The 21,803-nt window shown below is 42.3% G+C and overlaps 1 protein-coding gene across 1 annotated transcript; it reads right to left on the bottom strand.

Moving 5' to 3' along the window:
• Positions 1 to 853: 853 nt before the first annotated feature.
• On the bottom strand, positions 854 to 20,235 carry enc3 (ectodermal-neural cortex 3). The gene is made up of 4 exons (XM_035944197.2): positions 19,985 to 20,235; positions 15,672 to 16,706; positions 13,940 to 14,704; positions 854 to 2,115 (listed from the first exon to the last, which is right to left on the bottom strand). Exons 2-3 carry the CDS (start codon positions 16,692 to 16,694, stop codon positions 13,958 to 13,960), a joined length of 1,770 nt encoding a protein of 589 aa, XP_035800090.2. The 5' UTR covers positions 16,695 to 16,706; positions 19,985 to 20,235; the 3' UTR covers positions 854 to 2,115; positions 13,940 to 13,957.
• Between the last annotated feature and the right edge of the window lie 1,568 nt (positions 20,236 to 21,803).

Here is a 21,803-nt window from a genome sequence, read left to right as displayed (position 1 = left end):
ACTCCTTCAGAGGAGTCATAGGTGTCTTGGTGGCCTCCCTCACTAGTCTCTTTCTAGTAACTCCTTCAGAGGAGTCATAGGTGTCTTGGTGGCCTCTCTCGCTCTAGTCTCTTTCTTGCTCATTCTCTCAGGTCTTGAGGATGTCCTGCTCTAGTCAGATTTATTCGTGTTCCATCTTCCTTCCATTTCTTAATGATGGATTTAAATGGATCAAGAGATATTCACTGACTTCAAAATCTTCTTGTATCATTGATTGATTTATACTTTTCAACAACCTTTTCTCAGAGTTTCTTGGAGTTCTTTGGTCTTCATGGTGTAGTTCTATCCAGCAGTGACTGGACCTTCCAGATCCAGGAGTCTTTATACTACAATCAGTGAGACACCTTCACTGACCTCAGATGATCTTTATTTCACTAACTGTGGGACTTATAGCACCAACAGACTGCATCTGTGTGAAATTAGGTGATTAACTTATGCAGTCACTTGTATTGTTTTGACATTGTAGAAATCTGTTTTTACTTTGAGACAATTTTATAAATTCTTGTCTTAAAATCCAAATTAAATTGAGCATGATTCCATGTTTAAAAGCAGTAAAAAGGGGAAAAGATTGAGAACTTTTTCAGCTCTGTAAACCTCCTGATACATTACAAGAGAGAATATAAACTACTCATCTCAGTGAATCTTCAGAGTCAACAGACAGCAGGAAGGAGACGTTTGCTTCGGGTAAATACCAAAACCACTCCTAACATGCGTTTGGAAACTATGTGAAGCATGTACCTGTTTGATTATATGGCTGTTTAATGACAGCTGCTGAGTTCCACTCCTTTCCTGGGAAACAGAGAACAAACAACCATTTTTCTCAAGAAGTTGACGTTTATTGACCAGTTATGAGCCGCAGAACAAGAAGTAACAGATTGCGTATCAGTAAGAATGAATCAGGACATCCGATTGTTTGCTTTGAGACCAGATTTAGAGCGTTGAAAGAGAAGCGACTTGATAGTTTGCTACAAAAAGGCTTTGATTATTCACACTACCCAAGCTGGGTTAAGACAAAGATACAAAATTAAGACAGTTGAGACATTTCTTTGTACAAATTGTGCAAATCAAAGGCTTCTACAAATTAATTACAGAGCAAATATACAAACTATACACACATTATTAAAGATATTCAAAAAATAAAATGAAAAAACATATTACAGCTACAAAGATAACTACGCAGGACACACTTAGCTTTAGTTATTTAAATCTGTAGTAACACTACGGTTAGTTATTCGGGTTTTGGCAATATTTAAGTTTTAAATATGACCTCTGCTGTGAAGCATCATCATATTTTTTCAGTTGGCAAAACGATTTAACTAAAAGCTTCTAAAAACAAAAGAGTTTTGTAAAACAAAAATATTACATTCACACAAAAAAAAACACATAGAAGACAAAGATGTAACCCTTCTTTGAACGAATACAGGCAAAAATGTACATAACCCTGAGACACACACACAAAAAAAAAAACAACAAAGTTCAAAACAGAAAAGTATCTCCTTCAGCCTTCATTCGTTTCTTCAGCTTGTACTTTAAGTCGAGGAGGAAGATACAAATTTAGCTCACCAAAATTGAGGGAAGCCCAAATCCAACGTCTAAAAATACAGACAGGAAGATTGTGTCTGAGCACGAAATCATACACTTCATCCGAACGTCTTCTCCACGCAGCCGGCACAGCAGAGGTCCAATTCAGTCCATCAGCAGTCCAAATAAATTACACCTGAGTGAACGCCCAGTCAGGAGGGGAGACAAACCACAACAGAGGGCTTCAGCTGCTGAGACGACGGTGCAGTCACAGTAGCGCATTTAGCCCCCGGAGGCGGTGAGTTTTTGTGCAGAGGTGCCTCACGCCTGTCCGTATGGCAACCAGTCCAAGGGGTTGCATGAGAAAGTCACACAGGGATTAAACGGATCGGGTGGAGAAGAGGCCGTGGACCTCCAGTCTCTGGGCTGTTTCCACCACTCTGCAGCTAAAACGTGAGCAGGAGGGGGGAAACTCAAACCCCGACCTCGTCCTCATCCGCTTCTTCTTCCTCCTCCGAGCCAGCGAAGGGAACACCCTGCATTCCAGACACTCATCTGGGGAAAAAAACAAAAAAGATTAATGCTCAGATCCTGTGTAGATCTGATCTAGGACTCTGTACAAGGACTCTGTAAAAGCACAAGACCTGAGGGCTAAAATACGAACACACATCAGTGTGTTAGAAAGGTGTGTTGAGCCTAAAGTCAGAGTTTTCAGTATCATGAAGGTGGCTGCTAGATCACCATGGTAACTGATGCTGTGGAGGGTTTCGGATTTAAATCGGCTGGAAGAAGTGCCTCCCTTTAACCCTCTTGTTGTCTTCATTTATGGGCACCAAAAAATATTGTTTCCTTGTCTGAAAAAATCCAAAAATTCAGCAAAAAAAAAGCCCCACATTTCTGAAAATTTGTTAAACCTCCAGGAAGAAAATTCCAATAATTTCTGAAAAGTTTTATTGTTAAAAAAATCCCCCAAATTTGGCAAGAAAATTCTTGTAAATATTTTCAAAAATTTGGTAAAAATCTTTAAAAAAAAAAAAATCTTAAAAATATCTAAAGTGATTACATACATGTCAGTGAAACTTCTAATATTTTCTTTAAGGACATTTTTAACATTTATTTTTTCTCATCAAAATATGTTCAAAGATTTCCCAAATTGTTGAAAATGTGGACATCAGAAGTTTCACTGTGAAAATATATATATTTTTTCCACATTTTCAAACTTTAAAACGGGTTAATTTGACCCACAGGACAACAGGAGGGTTAAACAAATTGTTTCCTGAAGAGGGAACATGTTTTATCTGCAAACCTGTTGACCTGTATGTTACTAAAACCACTGAATGAAGACGTTTAGTTACAGCATCGCATACTGTATGCATCACGTTGCCGTGGTAACCCAGCATGTATTCAGTTGGTGATGCAGAAATGGAATAAATATGATTTTATGTTTAGTTTAAATATATGAAGTTTAACTGCTTTAATGTGCAGCTGTGAGTTAGAAATAAGCAGCTGCTGAGAAACACCCTCACATCATGATGATGATGCCACCACCATGCTTCACGTCATGACGCTGCCACCACCATGCTTCACATTATGATGCTGCCACCACCATGCTTCACATCATGATGCTGCCACCACCATGCTTCACATCATAATATATTAACACGTGTTTAAGATTTCTACCAGCATTCCCATCTTGCATCATTTCCAGCAGCAACACTTTTACCGTCAAAAATTTTTATATTCCTTCACATTGTGTTGACTGAAGCAGCTGCACACGACGGTTTCATTTCGTAGCAGAAAGCAGAAAATCTGAGCTAACAAAGAAAGTTGAGAACCACCTTCATGATACCTGTCAACTCTGACTTGAGCTTCAGTTTTTGTCGAGCAGATTTACACAAAGAAAGCCTGAATGTGTCAAACTAGCTTCGTAGTTCAGCCCTCTGGATGCTCTCAAAGAAGACCTCGCTTCTCCAGGCTGCACGTCAGCTTATCACGATTCTATCGGGCTTTCCCCCACACAGCATTAATAACGCCTCAGAACAGGGAATTATTTAACCGAAGTCCTCCTGGCATGTGGAATTAAGCTGCTTGAGTCATTTTTTGTTGCTAGGTAATAAAAAACATCTGAAGGTGGCGGCAGAGAGAACCCCGCTGCGAAAATAAGCTTCTCTGGACTCAGATAAAACACATATTCCAAAACCATCTGCTCATCCTCTTTATCCGGATATAATTCACACCACATGAAGCCTTCTTATAGTTTAATTTTCAAATTCCTGCATCTGCAAGCACCATTTTTTTTTACATCAAACACGGTGATGAATTCTTTGGAATCTCTCATCTCTGGCTGCAGCTTCAGATAACTCTATTTTTCCTCTCCTGCTGTTACAAAGGAATGTTCCACTGGATATGGTTTGAAGGGGACGGCAGCTGGACATAATATTTACATTTAATTTGCATATTTTTCCTGATAACTCCGCTGAGCTCCAGCGGGAGAAGAGTTAACTTCCAGGCTCTGCTGGGGTTTGTTTGGATAACCTAATGAGCTCTCATCTCCATGGCTGACAAAGCCGACTGATTCTGCTGAAGCCTTCGCTGATCCAAACGCATCTGTTACTGTTGTGAAGACTTTGCCTGAAGCGTAACAGTAAGACTCAACAGCAGGGAGGCAGCAAGAGGCTAAAAACAGGTTTAAGATTAAAAAAAACAACAGTTGGAAAATACTTTTTTGTACTTTTAAGAATGACTGTTGATTGTTATTTGCAGTATATTTGCACAAAACTATTTTAGAAAAGCCTCCGGTTTGGGTTGTTTATCCTTTTAACCGGGTTTCAGCCTCAAAGCGTATCAGCTTCTTTAATACCCACTTTAAGAAATACAATAGCTGTTGACATTTTGGGAAATTGGTCCATTGGCTGCCTGAAATGATAAGATTAACATAATTCTGTGTTAAATAGGAACCTACAGGCTGCACAAAGACTAGAAACAACAAACCAGCCGCCAGCTTCTGTTCAAAGGTTAGAAAATCCACCTCAGAGCAACAGTTCCAGAACAAATGCTGCAGATTGAGGGTGTTCTTTCAATTTTCAGAAAGGTTTAGGTGAAATCTTGGTTCTAAAGGGCGACTGAAGTTATCTGAAGGAAATTTTAAGTTTTGTGAACGAAAGCTGGAACACTTGTTGTCGTAATGGTCAACAGTCTATTGATTTCCCATAAAAACGGAAATATATGTGGATTTGTGCTGCACAATACTGGATAAAACTGACATTTTGGTGTTTGTTTTTCTGCAACATATGTTGCAGTATGAAAAAGTCCAAGAATGTGCAGCAGATGACTGGAACAGCTATTTGGAAACCATTAATCATTTTAGGATGTTCCTGTAGGGAAGTGCATGTGGATCAAAATTAAAAAATAATGTTAAAAATACTGAAAAACGCTGTTTGTAACCATTCTAAGATGTTGTAACACTGACAAAAGGAGTCAGGTTTAGTCTGCAGATCACAGGGTTTTCTTTTAGTTTTCAGAGAGCTTTATGTGCTGCCCAAGTTTCAAGGGGTAGTTGAATTTATTTGAAGAATATTTTAAGTTTCTTTCAAGTGTTTTTTGTGAAAGATAGCTGAAACACTTGCTGTAGTATTAGTCAAAAGCCTAATAATTTCAACAAATTACATGTCTGACATTAATGGAAACATGTGAATTTGGGCTGCACAATACTGGATAAAACCGACATTTTGGTCTTTTGTTTTTCTGCAACATGTATTGCAACATGAATATAGACCAGATGAACTGAATAACTATTTGGAAAACATTAATCCTTTTAGAATGGTTCTGCAGGGAAGTGCATGTGGATCAAGATTAAAAAGACATTTTAAAAATGCTGAAAAAAGCTGTAATCTTTCTCATTTGGTATAACTCTGGCAAAGGAGTTGAATTTATTTGCTTTGGACGGCATTCAGAGATTGACTTTGCAGACCTCTGGTGATGATTTAAATGGCCAAATAAATTAGTCGAGTATTTGTTGTTGGTCAACATTGTCTTTTTTGCGTTTCTTTCTGCTCATTTTTCTGTGAACAGGTGGAGCCTGCAGGTCAACAAACTCTTGTGTCTACTGAATAAAGTTAAATAAACTCTTAAAAACCTGATGAAGTGCGCAGCTGTAATGACTTGAACTTTCACACCCATTAGAAAAACAAACATGCTGTGGAGCAAAACTGAAGAATTTCTGGTTGGTGTTTATTTCAGTTACTAGTAAAACAAGCCTTTCGCCTAAAGTTAACTCTAGTGTGAGTTACATGCTAAGCCGTGGGTGACCTGGGAGTGACGTATGTTCAGCATCACGCTCTGTGACGATCAAGTTACTGTCAACAGCCAGAAAGTTTGAAGATGGGCTCAAGTTTTTATCTGGAAAGGGAACACTTGGGGCTGGTCGAGATGCTGGTATCTTGCAGAATTTGAGCATCTGTCACTGAGAGTGCATTTAAATATCTATACTTTCCCAGAGGGTGTCAAAAACACCAAGATGTTCTTCTGCAGCCAATCGCATTTTGCAGTTTTTGCAGCATGGTTTCCTTCCCATTCTGACTCACAACCCTTTGCACAGTTATGTCACAGATCTCAAGGTGTCTTTTGCATAAACAAGCGCAGACGCATGACGGCTCGTTTCACACCGCAGGTTGCGACGGTCAGAGTTTAACTGGCATTATTACGGCGGAGTAGCCCGTCCTGGTTGTTTGTTCGCTGCGTGAAACAGTGCAGACTTTGTAAGTGCAGCTGCTGAAAGACGAAGTATGTGATTTGGATCAGAGCCTGAGTGTTGATTGGCAGATTGGTGCTGCTTGCCAGATCACTTTTCTGCTCAGAATCAAGCCTCTCTGTTGCGTTTTTTTGTGATCCTGTCAGCGGACTGAAGTCTCATTGTTGCTTTTACAATCGTCCTAATTTGTCACCTAAATGCCTTTTAGCTTTTTTCAGCTTAAGGCTCTGCAGCAAAGTGTTTCCTAACAAAAGCCGAGAGAAGCAACAGTCGCTGCGTCACACGTGACTGCAGGCCTGACGGTAAGTTTCCATTGCATTCTCGCCCTGTGTGGACGTGTCCACGGGTCACTGCCAGCACCGACAGTTCTGCTGCTCTAATCTCTCTCAGATGATGAAGAGCCTCTCAAACTTCAATGTGCTGCTCAATCTATGGCCTTAAATCACTCTTGCAGCTATATTTCTGCAGAGAGAGCAGGCTTTCACACAAAGCTTTAAACCCGTCCTGCCAAAAGTAGGACCTGAAGTGCACCAAGTATTAAAGAAAAACAGCATCTGACTTCTCCAGTAGGGGACAAAAAGTCAGACTATGTTGTGAAAGTCTATTCCGCAGAGATCCGACCCACAGAGGCTGTGTCCTGTCACCACCACTGCATCCATCACACAGCACCTCCCCTGTCTCACATGACCAAACTTCAGCTCCGTCAGCCACAACAAGGGAGCCGCTGTCACCAGGAATGTGCTCTCAGTCCTTCGTTATTATTACCTGTCATGTCAAGGTCACTTACATGCAACGCTGAGCTGCATTGCTGCACCTTTCACCCACACTCCAGCTACCAGTGCGGACTCAGTAGTCCTGATTTGCATTCAGAGTTTGTGGTAAAATGCAAATGACTGTGCAAAAGAAGTAAATTCACCTTCACCTCCGAGCTGTAACCCAGGAATTAGCCAGGTGCCCTGTGTGAGAGGTTCACTGCAGGAGCTGGAGCGTCCAGCAGAGCAAACAGATGGGAGGAGGCTGGATGAAGAGATTAGATCTGCCACTCTGAGGCTCAACTCCACTCAAGTTACACAAGAAGAAACAAGCTTTTCTGTGGTTTTACAATTACATATTGTGTAATTTAACACACCTTAAGTTCACAACACATTTATTAAACACGTGCATCTCATCATTAATCTTATTTTAAGCCCTTTTCAGACATGAAATATTTAAAATCGCTGCTGAATGAGTTTTTTATTTACAAGACAGTGCAAGTGATAGGGATCATTTAGAAATTCAAAGAATTAATGAAGTTTGAGAAAATATCTAGATCTTGCTGCTGTTTGATGCTACAGATATTTAATAAATTCAGAGGAAAAAGTTGTACAAACATCTGGAAGCAACAAGCTAAACTGTGACTCCATGTAGCAGTTCACCTGTCTGATGGGATAATTTATAATTACAGCTAATTAATGAAGTTATAGATGTTGTTCTGGCTTAAAGCGAGCAGGTTTCTTGCTTTGGAGAGGCTTTATTTGATCCTGATGCTGTCTGATGCTGCAGGTGTTTAATAAATTCAGAGGAAAAAGTCCGACAAACAACCGGAAGCAACAAACTAAACTTCAGTTCCTGCTTACAACTTGTGGAAAAAAAATCCATCTATTGAAGGTATCATTAATCTAAGCTACTTTGCAGTAAAGCTTTATTTTCATGGACATTTTAGTTTGTATTGGATGTGAAATGTAAACCAAAGTCAGTAAGAAAGACGCGTTGTGATTTTGGCAGCAAACTGTGTCTTTTGTTCTCTCTGTGAGGTCTTTGGACCGATATTGGCGCTGAAATGTTCCCCAAAATCGTTTCCAGCAACTCAGAGTTCTCCCACTGGTCCTTCCCTTCCTGTGGCTGGGTGCAGTTCAGAATTGTGTTGAGTTTTAAACGTCTTTTGGTTCGACCTTGTAAGTTTGTCGTAGCAACTTTTACAGAAAACTGCAGGGGGTCGTGAAGTCGACATGTTCGTTCCCGTCGGATTAACAGAAAGGAGTCCAGGTCTGAAAGGAGCTTCGGTTTTTCTGCACCTTGGATCACATCTGCGTCTTCTCGGAGCCCAATTAGCCACAACGACCCAAACCAAAGGCGAGTCCTCTTTCTTTATCCATCCCCTGTGTGCAACAAGGCCTGCGCCATGTTTGCTAATGACCACCTAGAATTCCACTGTATTGACCAGCGTATGAATCACAGTCACTTCATTTACATGAGTCTGCATTGTTTTCAGGCACATAAAGGAGTCGGGGATGAGCTCAGAGCCGCTGGCGTCTCGGTGCAGCTCTAAAAGTATAATGAGGCGCGTCTTGATGAATCCTTCAGGAACAAAGAGCACCTATGACTGAATAAGCACCACTTCACTACTGCTTTGGCAAATATTACGTAATTCGGATTAATTACCAGGCGTGGATGCTCCGTCCGGCCCCAGCTGGCTCTCTGAAGAGGCCCCTGGAACTGTATGACAGCTCGTCTCTTTTTTAGGCTGTAATCAAATTAGTCTGGGTGATTATTCAGCCATTTTAGGCATCGTCTTCCCTTTTCCTTTTTGTCGCTCTCAGCACGCAGGAAGGCCCAATAAAAACTCTATTAGGTTTATGCAAATGTGAGCTGAGGGCTGTAATGTGGCAGATTGATTACTCAAGGGACCGGAGACGAAGTGTGCGTGCACGTGCTAACGCTAACCGTCTATGTATGGGTCTGAGCCGAGGGAGGGGGGGCGTAGTTGTACACAGATGCCCCAATAAAAGCCCCTTTCAGCTTGTGTTCCTGGTGGCCCTCACAGCGAGGCATTAATAAAACATTAGTACTGAGTGACTGGGGCCTCCGCACTCCTCCTCCCTGATCCCACCGTGACCTTTTTCATTTTACAGCAGCTGTCTGGGGACGCAGAGGGCCCGCCGAGGAGTCCCACCGTGGCCCCTGACCCCTCCAGGTGGAGCCAATCACACAGAGCCGCCTCACAGGAGCTTCGGTCGGAGACGTTAAAGTGGAGAACGGAGGGGAGGTTGTTGTGGTTCGTTGGTTTCAAGGGGAGACGCAGACTTTTTGCGGGGATCTCCGGTTACATCGTGTCTGAGCGTACCAACAGTTTCTACCCTGATGCTGCTCTGCTTACCATCTCCAAAACACACACCGAGCCGAACGCCACACATGCACACGCACACGCACACGCACACACACACACACACACACCCCAGATCTTTACTGTTGCCTGGACCAGAACAAATATTTAACCCTCGTGTTGTCTTGTGGGTCAAAACGGACCCATTTTAAATTTTGTAAATATGGAAAAAAACATAGATTTTCACAGTGAAACTTCTGATGTCCACATTTTCAAAATTTTTGGGAAATCTTTGAACATTTTTTGGTGGAAAAAAAGAAATGCTAATGTTTCTTAAAAACATTCACAAAAAAAAAATCAACCAAAATCGAGTGAATTTCGCTAGATTTTGGTTGATGTTTATGTGAATGTTCTTAAAGAAAATATTAGAAGTTTTACTGATATATATGGAATCACTTTAGATATTTTTAGGATTTTTTGGGAAGATTTTTACTCGTTTTTTGAAAATATTTACAAGAATTTTCTTGTCAAATTTGGGGGAGTTTTTAAAACTTTTAAGGGAAACTTTTAAGGAATTATTGGAATTTTCTTCCTGAAGGTTTTGCAAATTTTCAGAAATTTGGGGAATTTTTTGCTGAATTTTGGGATTTTGATCAGACGAGGAAACAATATTTTTTGGTGTCCATAAATGAGGACAACAGGAGGGTTAACATCTACAAATGCTTTTCCATCAACAGCGGGTTCTGGCTCAGCCAGACGAGTCTGCGGTTAGTCACATCTGGTGGAAATGCAACAGCAGGCGGCGACAGAAAGAGCAGAGAGGACGGTGATCCCAAAAAACAACTGTATGGGGACAAAATGGGGAAAAACACCAAGCGACTTTGACTAAATCTTTACTAATGGGAACGCCAGGCAACACCTTCATTCCTCCCAAATTAGAGCGAGGACGGCTGGCTTTTTAAAGGGCTGGGTGTGTGTGTGTGTGTGTGTGTGTGTGTGCGTATGTGTGTAAAAGCAGTACGAGTGGAAAGCGATTGGTTTTACGACAACCGTAAAAACTCACAATACTACTAGTGAATACTTGAACAGCTGACTGGTGGTTTTCAGCACCAACAACACCAAAGGGAAGGGAATGGAAAACACACACATACATGTGCACACACACAAGTATTTTTCTCTCTAACCCCAGCTGTAAGTTGACAGCCTCCGGAGCCTCGGTGTATTTTTAGGGAGGCGTTAGTCTCGGCTGCCAAGAGCTGCAAAATATAGCTTTGCTTCTGCTACTAGCTTTCCACTTTATCTCCACCTCTCTGTGTGTGTGTGTGTGTCTGTGTGTCTGTGTGTGCGCTGTATCACTTCCTACATGTTTGCCTCTCCAGAGAAAGCGAGTGGACCGGCGTCGGGGCAGGAAGTCTGCTTAACAAGCTGGAAATCAGAGCTTTTTCCATCTCTTCTGTAATTGGACATAAAGGCAGCGGGACGGCGGCTATCGTAACTGAGAGTCTTCATGGAGATGCGGCGCCTTGATCTTTCACAGTCAGCCCGTCTGTCTCCGTCCTGGCAACAGAAACAGGCCTCGCTGCCATGGATACGGCAGCCCACACCGCCAGCCTCATAATGCCGGAGCCCCCAGCTCCATCGTCTCCAGCTGTTTACTGTAGACACAAGTCACACAAAGCCCTCCACTCCTCACTTTCTTCCACTCGGCTTCGCTTTCCAACTCCTTGGCTGCGTTAAAAGGAGTCACTTTCCTCTAAAAGAGCTGCTGTTCTGCAGCTCAGAGGAGCAAATTTGCCCAGACTGCATCTGAATCCGTCGTTCAATGTGCACGGCATCAATAATAATGATGGAATTCTACCGTCCAGAGGCACAGAAATGGAAGCAAACCACAGATGTTTCCATCCTATCATCATGTTTTCCCTCCGGCTGTTTACTAGCCAGATATTCCCTCAGTACATAAGAGAGCACGGCATATCTGTAAGATGTATTTATGATGATTTCTGGCTGCAGTTATGGAAAACAAAAGCTATGTCGGTCTAGTCTAGTTTAAACAGACTTGGACATGTTGCGCGTATTTTTGCTGTCTTGCTACATGATGAGATCTGCAAATATGAAGCTGGACTGAGGGAACAGTTAGCTTAGCATAATGACTGGAAACTGCATGTCTGGTGGATTCATTTCAGTGACACTTCTGTCCAAAACAACACTGAAACGAGGTGCACCCCTCCTCTGTTTCTAGTCTTTGTGCTAAGCTAAGCTAACAGGCTGTAGTCTCATAGGGTGTCACCACCAGCTGTTACTCCATCAATTATTTTATTGACCACTTTACCAATTAACAGGTCAATCTAAATGATTATTCCTTCATTTATGCTCATTTTACCTTGACAACCTTTTTGTTATTAAATGTGAAACTACAACATGACAAATAAATTAAAAAGAGGGAGCAATATTTAAGTCAGAAGATTAAACAAATTGCAGATATGGACACTGAGGATGTTTTGCAGCACAGAGCAGCTAAAGCAACTGTTCTTCTGCTCCAGTGGTGGCTTTAAATTTTATGAAAATACAGCTCAGCTATGTTTTTCTAAAAGTTTTCCAGCTGCTGTCTTTAACTTCTGTGTTGGACGAGTTTCTTAGACGATCTTGCTGCAATAAAACTCCGGATTTAGCCGTTTGAAAGTGACTGCTGGTTAACATTTAGTCCTAATGAGATGCATTTTAGTCACTATTTCATACTTGTCCTTTTATTTGACAGCAGAAACAGAAAAATATGTGAATTTGGCTGCAATAACATGCAACAATTAAAAACATTGCTGCGTTTTTAGCATTAAGTTGAAGTGTAAATGCTGCATAAGCAAAGAATTGCTTTATATTCGACCAATTATTTTCTTCTACAACAAACGTTAGCTTTAAGCAAGTTGCAACTACCAAAGCTGAAAGTTGAAGCTAGTGTGACCAAAAACTGCAGTTCCTCAAACATCCACTTGAGGCTCCAAAAGCAACTCAATCCCCATCGACCTCTATGTTAAAATGTGCAACTTAACAGCAGAAATAAACATGTTTACAGCCTGGTACAAAAACTGTTTTTGGTCTCTCTGTAGCTACTTTTCCTATTCAAGACAACTGTACAGGAGATGAATTTTTATGTAACTCACTTGTTGAAATTGTATTGAGGCTTTAAGTCATGCTTAATTAGGAGTATGACAAGTTGGCCACTGGCTTCACCTCCAATTTTTGGATTAGCTGGGAGTTAGACACCAGAGATGGAGACAGCTGGAGCTACCATACTAAGCAACAAACCTATGGCTGATGTCATCTATCTTTATATACAGTCAATGGCTTTAATGCAAACAAACTACAGTAAACCACCGAGTCTGTATCATCAAATTCTATTAATAAACCAACCGGTCCCTTGTGAAAGCTCACTGTAATAAAACTCCGTCTTGATTTTTCTTTAAAGTTTCATTACTGCAATAAAGATAAAAACCACAAAGCCAACAATAAAGTGATACAGCAGTCTAATAAATCCAGCGACTACCGCTCTTCACCATTGATTGCATCGGCACCAACATCAGATCACAGGACGGGCGTCGCGTCATGGAATCTAAAACTAGCCCAACCACCACGGGACACATGTAAAAACAACCTGCATGGCTCAAAATATCAATGCATTTCCGCTTCTCATTTCAGCTACTAGCCTCCTTATCTCCTCTTGTCTGACAGGAAGCTGTCTGTCCTGCAGGCAGACTGGGTTTGGTATGTTACATCTCAATCAATCATATTTTCATACCCTCAAGGTGGATCCTTCCTGGTCGCCACCCCAAATTCCTGGTAAGATTAAAAACTCTGGCACTGAAGTAAGTTTCATTTTCATTCTTTTTATCATGTAAACCACTGAATAATGCAGAAGAGATGAGAAAAAAGTAAAAAAGACTAAAGTGTACATTGGATTTTGGGGGAAATTTAGCTTTTTTTCAATCATGCTGAAGGTTGAGCTGATAAAACGTTGGTTCCTGATCTTATCTGACGTGCACTAAATGTGTCACCTCACCTTTTATAACCTACATTTGCTTTAAGGTTCTGACTCACATCAGTCCGTCGGTTAGCTGCAGAGAAGCTCTTTTTGTGGCTCTACAAGCTCAGACCTGATCGCTGCCTTTCCACCTCGCTGCTGTCACCGGCAGAGGTCTTCAGATGGAGCTCTCTCTGTAATTATGAGCGCCGCTGACATTCCTGCTGCTCTCTCTCTAAACCAGGACTCTGTGTTTATCCAACACTCGGCCGTCACTGCAGCTAGATAATGTGTAACCGCTGTAGCCACTGGCAACCCTGAAAACACCTCAAACTGGCTTCCACCGGTTCACCGAGGCCTCCACCTGGGCCTGACGGTTGAGTAACAGCATGTTCCGATCTAGTTTCAGATAGTTGTGCTTCTTTAAAGCGAGCTCCCGTGAATTATCTGACAGTACGGAGAGCGCTCTATGAATAGCACACATAACTGACATCTTGTTTGTTTGTGTCAGTTTAAGGAAGCTGCAATTACTCACCGAGAACCCGCAGAGTCTCTACGCTGAGAGGTACTTCCAAGTGCTGACGAAGGCAGTGGGAATGAGTGAGTAGGGCACGCTGGTCACGCTGTCCCAGGAGTCCGAAGACGGGTCGTAGCAGTCCAGAGTTTTGCACCGCTGAGCCCCGAAGTAGCCTCCGACCACGTACAGTCTGTTTCCTGAAGCCACCGCGTGACAGCTGATCCGTTTGGCCGTCACGTCTCCAAACTTGGACCACTGGTACGTCTCGCTGTTGAACCGGTACGCTGAGCTGGCTGAGAATTCTGTATCGCCTCCGATGACGACCACGTGGTTTCCAACGACTGCCGCCGCCGTGTAGCGCCACAGCTGAGGACACGCAGCCGGCACCGACCACCGGTTCTGGCAGGGGTCGAAGCACTGCACTTTGGGGTATTTGTCTCTGTTCACGCTGGTTCCCCCGAAGGCAAACAGTTTGTTTTTGGCACCGACGACGGCAGCGTTGCTCACGCCTTCCCGGAGCGGCGCCACCAGTGTCCATTTGTTGGTCTGAGGGTCGTACTGTTCCACCTGTTTGAGCGACACGGACGGAGAGGCGGGGAAGGAACCGGCGAGCGAAGTGTGTCCACCAACGACGTACAGCATGTGGTCGAGCTCTGCAGAACCGTGACCGAACCGGGCCACCAGCATGGGCGCCGCTTTGGACCACTCGTCGTGTAGCGTGTCGTAGACCCAAACGTCTTTGGAGGCGCCGTTCTCAGAGCCACGCCCTCCGGTGACATAAACCTGCGACACGAGGACACAAATCATAATGAGAAAACATTTTCAAAACATATAAGAAAGTGCACGTGTTGAAATAGACATCAGAGAAGATAAGCCTCAAATGATCCAACAGCGGGGAAATTTGCAATTTTACAGGAGCAAAGGGAAAAAGCAAAAAAAAAAAAAAAAAAAAAGAAAAACCCCAAAACAAAACAGCAACTTTAGTTAAAAAAAAAAAAAAAAAAATTGTTATTGTTATTATCTAGACTCTTCCATGCGTAGAAATTCAATATTGCACAAATTCCTCTATATGATTGGGTACATTAGTATTGCACAGATTCGTCCTTGAGTACAAAATACTGATATAAAAAATACCACCATTGCACATATTCTATTGATTTTTCACAATGTAGAACAAATTTATGTTGCACAGAGTAGGAGGGGGCCAATACCGATGCCAATTATTAGTGATCAACAAAGGCCAATAACCGATATTTGGAATCGATATAGATTGAGGGTGACTGCAACAGAATTGGTCAAATATTAAGCCTGCTCTGTTTATGTGGGATCAACTGAGATTAATCAGTTTCTTCTATATCTTCTTCCTGTTTCACTGTTTTATAGCAGTTTTATTTCCCACTAATGTCCAGATCTTGAAGCACTCTTAATTAATGTATTCCAGACTTTGTTTTTTCATATTTTTTGTTGTTGTTGTTGATTGTTTTATAGATGACTTTCCAGACTTAGCTGCTAGCAGTTAGCTTAGCCTTAGCCACTGTGAGAGAAGCTAACTTCCTGGTTTGTGGCAACAGTCTGTGCTTCTTGTTCAGTTTTTGCCGTTGACATTTCTGAGACCACAGAGTGACGACAGAGAGAGGAGGCTGCATCTGGCCACATTTAACCTATCAACAATCGGTCAGCAATTTATCAATAATTAGAAAAATGACTGAAATGAAATGAGTATTTGGATGTACTAACTGCTCAGACATACCTTGCAGCCGATAGCACAGGCGCTGCACTCCTTCCTGGGACTGGGGATGTCTGTTTTTGGGGTGATCTCCTTGGTCTTGTTGTCGATCATGTAGACTTTATCGCACATGAACGTCTGTCCTCCCAGCAGCAGCAGGGCCTGGCTGACCTTTCTGGGCCGAGCACAGAACCCCGTGACGATCCCGTCGTTCTGCAGGATCCTCATCTTGCACCGCACGGCATCCTCCACGATCTCCCGACCCACTTTGTGGCACATCACAAGCTCCTCGGAGGCGACGTTCTTCAGCAGGTAGGACTCGGGCAGCAGCGCCAGCCGGACGCAGCGCAGCAGCTCGGGCAGCTCGCCATGCCGCCGCTCCATGTCGGCCTTCACCCAGTCGATGACGGCCTCGTACACCAGGCTCTCGTCCTCCACCTCCAGCTCCTCGCTCAGGATCAGCTCCTGGACTTTGTCTCTGGGCAGGCTGAGGAAGTCCTCCGTCCTGAAGAGAGTGGCGAAGTTGGCGAGGCACATCCTCCACGACAGCTCGTACAGTCTCTGGCACTGGTGGGCGTCCGACAGCAGCATCATGCCCAGGCAGTTCGACTGGTGCAGGTTCTTTTCCAGAAACTCTGCTGCCGCGTCCCTGATGTCGTGGAACTGGAGCATGTCTCCGGCCTCCAGCAGCGACTCGGCGTTCTCCTCGTTGATGATGACTCTGGCCGAGTAGGCGTAGTCCAGCAGCAGCTCCAGCACCTCGGGGTGGAGCGAGTCGTGGAAGTTGACGTCGGCGTCCCGGCTCTCCCTGAGGCCGCTGCTGAACATGGCCTCGAAGTAGCGGCTGCAGGAGGCCAGGACGGCGCGGTGGCACGGGAAGGAGCGGTTGCCGGCCTTCAGCACGACATCCGTGAAGACTTTGCGTTTGCGCAGCAGGTTGAGTTGCGTCAGCAGGCTGTCAGCGTGCGACGTCTTGTGGAAGAGCTGGATGTTCATGGAGCCGGAACTGGAGCGAGACTTTCTGTTTTCGTGGTTGCTGACGGACATCTTGACTTCGACCTGGAAGAACAGGATGAGATAAGATAGACCTTTATTCATCTCCCCAGGGGCGAATTTCACACGACACAACAGCTAGAGTAGAGAAAGAAAAAGCATAAATATGAAAATAAGGTGTAAATGTACAAGTATTGTGCAAACTGCAATGTAAACTCTGCAGATGGATTGTCATGGATGTAGACGAAGCAGAGAAGAACAAGAGCGTGTATTACAGCTGCTGACTGTTTTGGCATCTGGCTGTGCAGTGGGTTAAAATCACTGTACACAAGTTGGAAATTAACATATTCTGCCTGATAAATGGATTATCTAATAAAAAAACAGATTATCTGAAGCTGATTTTATCTGGACTTAACATTAAAAACTATCTGATGTGATGGCAAAAGTGTGTCTTTGGAAAACTTCATGCTTTCTTGTAACAGAATAATAATGATTAAGGAAGTATTTGCAGTTTATAGTGTATATTAGGCCTGATATTTGACATTATTTGGAGTCTGGCTGAGTGAATATGAGCCAAAATGCAAAGAAAACAGAGCAAAGTTGCAAAGATTTTCTGAAAATTTGTCCCAAAAATGTAGTTTAAAGTAACTGCGATACTTTTGTTGTGTGGTCAGAAACAATGGCGGTGTCATACATATACACAGAATATATACCCCCTTCCTCAGAACATTTGTAGGAATGTCTGTTTTAGAGCTGTTGTGGTCTTTGGTATCAGTCAACATAAGATTCAACACCTCAGACCAGCTTCTTGCAGATAAAATGATGTAACCACGGTGTATTTTGATAATAAATTAGTTGGTTTAAGTCATTTTGTAAGAAAAAAAAGTCAAAATCCTCTGATTTCAGCTTTTTAAGTCTGAATATTTAGTGTTTTTTTCCTTCTCTGTGACAATAAACTGAATATCTTTGGGTAGTGAACAAAACAAAGACACTGATCAACATTCTTTGTTGTTTTTGATATTTTATAGACCAAATAACTTATTGACTAATCCAGAAAATGATCAAAAATGAAAATTAGAAGAATATTATAGTACTGTTTCAGATGTTTGGGCAAAATGTGTTTAATTTGCATACTTAAACTCGAAAGTTTAACTACATTCTTTGAAATATAACCCATTTTCATGCATCGGGAACATTTTAGGCGCTGTAATCAGCTTTTGTTGAGAGTAAAGCTGAACTAAATGCACAAAGAAGCAAAGAGCTGCCTTTATAATCCTGTTTTCATAACAGCTGGACAGCGGCGACAGATATTCTGCCTTTTGATGTGACCATAAACACTCCTCCCATTTATGGCCGAATAAAAAACCACGCCAGCAGCTGATGAATCAACTTCCCAGAAGTTAAACTCTCATATCAGCGAGCGGAAATGGACTTCAGACTTTCAGCGAGATGAAAGGAGATCAGATAAGGATGTGAACACTTTTTGCCGCAGAGATTTACACGGCAAAACCCATGAAATCAACCCTGTGAGAGCGAATGAGCCGCATTAACCGGCTCTCAGGACAAGCTTCTGCGATTAGATGTCGGGTAAAGGAAGCATCACCTGGGCGTGCTGTCCTGCTTCACGTCTTCCACCCATAGAAACATTTCAGGGCCGTGAGTCACTCCGAGCCGACAGATTCCTGCCAGCTGGTTCCCTACAACACGGTGCCAACGGCGAAGCTTTAGAGCCCACATAAGATGTGACACCTCCGACCGACCGGCTCCTCAAGGAGGGAATTACATAACCGCCCAATCTTTCTTTTGATCATCTCCAGTGGGTTTGGACAGGCTTTACAGTGCTGCTCTGAGTGGGAGGACACGGTGTAATGTGATTAGCAGGATTTAGCGATCAAATTTGAGCAAATACGATTATGTAAGAACAAGACATTAGGAAGAAATGTGTCCTATTATGATGCAGGGGGTAAAAAAAACACTACACGTGTTGGAAATAAACATATTAAATGGATTATCTCATAAAAACAGATCATCTACATCTGGATTAATCAGCCAAAACATGCAAATGCACAGAGGTTTATGTCTGAGGTGATGGCAAAAGTGTTTCTGCAAAACTTTCTAATTAGAATAATCATGATTAAATAAATATTTGCAGTTTAAAGTGTATATTAGGCCTCAAATTTAAGATTATTCAAGAGCTGCCGACTGTTTTGGTGTCTGGCTAAATGAACCTGAGCCAAAATGGAAAGAAAACACAGCAAAAATAGAGCAATCAAAGGAAAGCTGCAAAGGTTTTCTGGAAGTTTAGTACAAAAATGTAGTTTAAAGAAACTGAAAAACTTGTTTTTGTTGTCAGAAACTATACAGGATCATATACAGCAATATATATTTAACTTCATGCTCAAAACATTGCTGGAAATGTCTGTTTTAGAGCTGTTTTGGTCAACCAACGTAAGATTCAACACCTCAGACCAGCTTCTTATAGATAAAAGGATGTAACCACAGTGTATTTTGATAATTTATTCATCGGTATTTAAAGAAAAAAGTCAAACTTCTCTGATTTCAGCTTCCTAAATGTAAATACGTTCTGTTTTATTCCTCCTCTGTGACCGTACACTGATTATCTTTGGGTTGTGGACAAAACAAAGACACAATCGACATTCTTAAACATTTTATGACATTTTATAGATCAAATAACTAATTGAGTAATCCAGAAAATAATCAAAAATGAAAATAAAGCCCAGGATTATGAAGAATATTATAGTACTGTTGCAGATGTTCAGGAAAATCGGTTGAATTTGCCTGTTTAACCTCTAATAAACATGCTTTACATGTGATTTTTTTCCCCTAAAATATAGAAAAATCCTTTTTAAAATTATCCAATGAGCTATATTCTTTAAAATACAACTCATTTTGATGCATTAATGACAGTTCAGTCACAATTTAGGAGCTGCATCTACTTTTTGTTGAACCAAGCTGCACTAAATGAGCTGAACTGCTCTTTTACAGCTTTTTAAACCGTTTAAAACAACTGGACTGGTTCTGATCCAGCCTCAGAGCAGGTAAACCGACACACACGGCCACTTTCTGGATCAACAGCCTCTTTTTGTTCCTCGGCAGATAAATTTAAATCGGCTGCAGGGGGACGGTCGGTTTCCGTGGAGGGACGCAGCGTGAAATCCAATTCGTTTTGTGCAGTAAACGTGAAACTCTGGTCAGCATTTCAGCTCAACTTTCCTCCCAAGTTAGCAGCAGCAGCCCGCAAGCCCCCAGCAGCTTCTCTCCAAAGGAAACAAACACCGAGCAGCTCCGGGATCGCTGCTTTTTTTTACGCGTCGGATTCTTACCTCACACCGGATTCCTTTATGTCGGTTACAACTTGTCCCGCCGTCGATTTCTTTTGAAGTTTCGGTTCAATTTATAGAAATCCGCCCTCCCAGTTTAGACCTGAATCACGTCCTGAGCCGCTGGGAAACGGTTGATCCATCGGTGTGTTCCAAAAACCGTGCGTCTTTACGCGTAAAAACAAGAGTCAAAGTGAAGTTAGAGAGCGGAGCCACGCAGCCTGCGGAGAGCAGCGAGCAGAGCGCAGAGCAGCAGCCGAGCAGAAGCTCCAAGCGCCGAGGCTCCTCCTCCTGCCTCCGCCGGCCAATGAGCGCAGCACGGCGGCCCTTTATTCTCCGTCCAGCTCCATTCAACGTTCACGATTATTGTCAGGAATCATCCACGGACACCTGTCACTGCGTCCAACTGCTCTGGTCTACTATGATCTGAATTTACGCACAGAAGAAAAACCCAAATCCACCTGAAATGGTGGTTTATTTATACAAAATCTTTAAGAGTCAGACAAAAGAAAGTAGACATTATAAAACAAAGAAAGCACTCAGAGAATGCAGCACTCTGCCAAGGCTGTTCATTCCCTCATATGTCATTGTCAGAAATGCAGCATTTGTTTATTAGTTATTGATGATCAGAAATCATGGCAACATAGAATGTGTCCATTTAATATAGATGTACCCACAAACAAAGTGACCTTCCTGAGCACAAACGTGTTATGCATGTACCAAATCGCGTGACCTAAACATGTAGCGGGCGGCAGGAATTGATGGGACTCAGAAACACCCCCACAATTTAATCAGTCATCCCTTGTATTATTTCCAATGGATAAGTCCTGATAAGTCCTCAGCGGTGGATTTGTATTAGGATCACAATCGTGATCGTCAGCAGGCAGCTGACATAGTGTTCACTTGTTGTCATGGTTACAGTGATGCCGTGCCGCTATATGGCAATGATACAGAAATCTTTAACAAATCCATGGATCCAGACTATAAGCTGCATCACTGCCAAAATCTAATCACTTGGTCCTTGTGTCATTTCTGACCTTCCCTGAAAATTTCATCCAAATCAATTTGTCTGCTATTGAGTAATGTTGCTGACAGACAGACGGACGGACAGATGGATGTACGGACGGACAGACAAACTCTAAACATGTTGGAAATAAACATATTCTGCTTATTAAATGGATTATCTCATAAAAACAGATCATCTACATCTGGATTAAACAGCCAAAACATGCAAATGCACAGAGGTTTATGTCTGAGGTGATGGCAAAAGTGTTTCTGCAAAACTTTCTAATTAGAACAATCATGTTTAAAGAAATACTTGCAGTTTAAAGTGTATATTAGGCCTCAAATTTAAGATTATACAAGAGCTGCTGACTGTTCTGGTGTCTGGCTGAGTGAATCTGAGCCAAAATGGAAACAAAACACAGCAAAAACAGAAGCCAAAATCTAATCATTTGGTCCTTGTTTCATTTCTGACCTTCCCTGAAAATTTCATCCAAATCCGTCTGTTTTTGAGTGATGTTGCTGACAGACAGATACACAGACAAACGTACGCCGATCATCACATAACTCCGCTACGTTCCTCGGGAGAGTAAGAAAAACACAAACGGCAAGATGAAAGACACAAACATCACCATTGCACCACCACAACTGGGTTAAATCCTGGTGTCAGATGAGATAGTCAGGGTAAACACGGGTAAATAAGAGATAAGATGAGATAAGCTGTTGTTTATATTATCTACAGAGGATTTTTTCCGCCACATATCGAAACATCCACACATCCGCTAAGCACTATTATACTTTGATAAACACAAGTGTGCTT

This window comes from Amphiprion ocellaris, chromosome 2 (assembly GCF_022539595.1).
Source record: "Amphiprion ocellaris isolate individual 3 ecotype Okinawa chromosome 2, ASM2253959v1, whole genome shotgun sequence".
NCBI lineage: Eukaryota > Metazoa > Chordata > Actinopteri > Pomacentridae > Amphiprion > Amphiprion ocellaris.
This window is presented reverse-complemented; position numbering and strand designations above follow the sequence as displayed.

What these genes read in the sequence shown, in the direction of transcription:
- enc3 (XM_035944197.2), bottom strand. Translation starts at nt 16,694, where the DNA reads ATGTCCGTCAGCAACCACGAAAACAGAAAGTCTCGCTCCAGTTCCGGC. An exon ending in CCTGTGCTATCGGCTGCAAG is followed by an intron (nt 14,705 to 15,671) that starts GTATGTCTGAGC and finishes CTCGTGTCGCAG; the next exon opens with GTTTATGTCACCGGAGGGCG.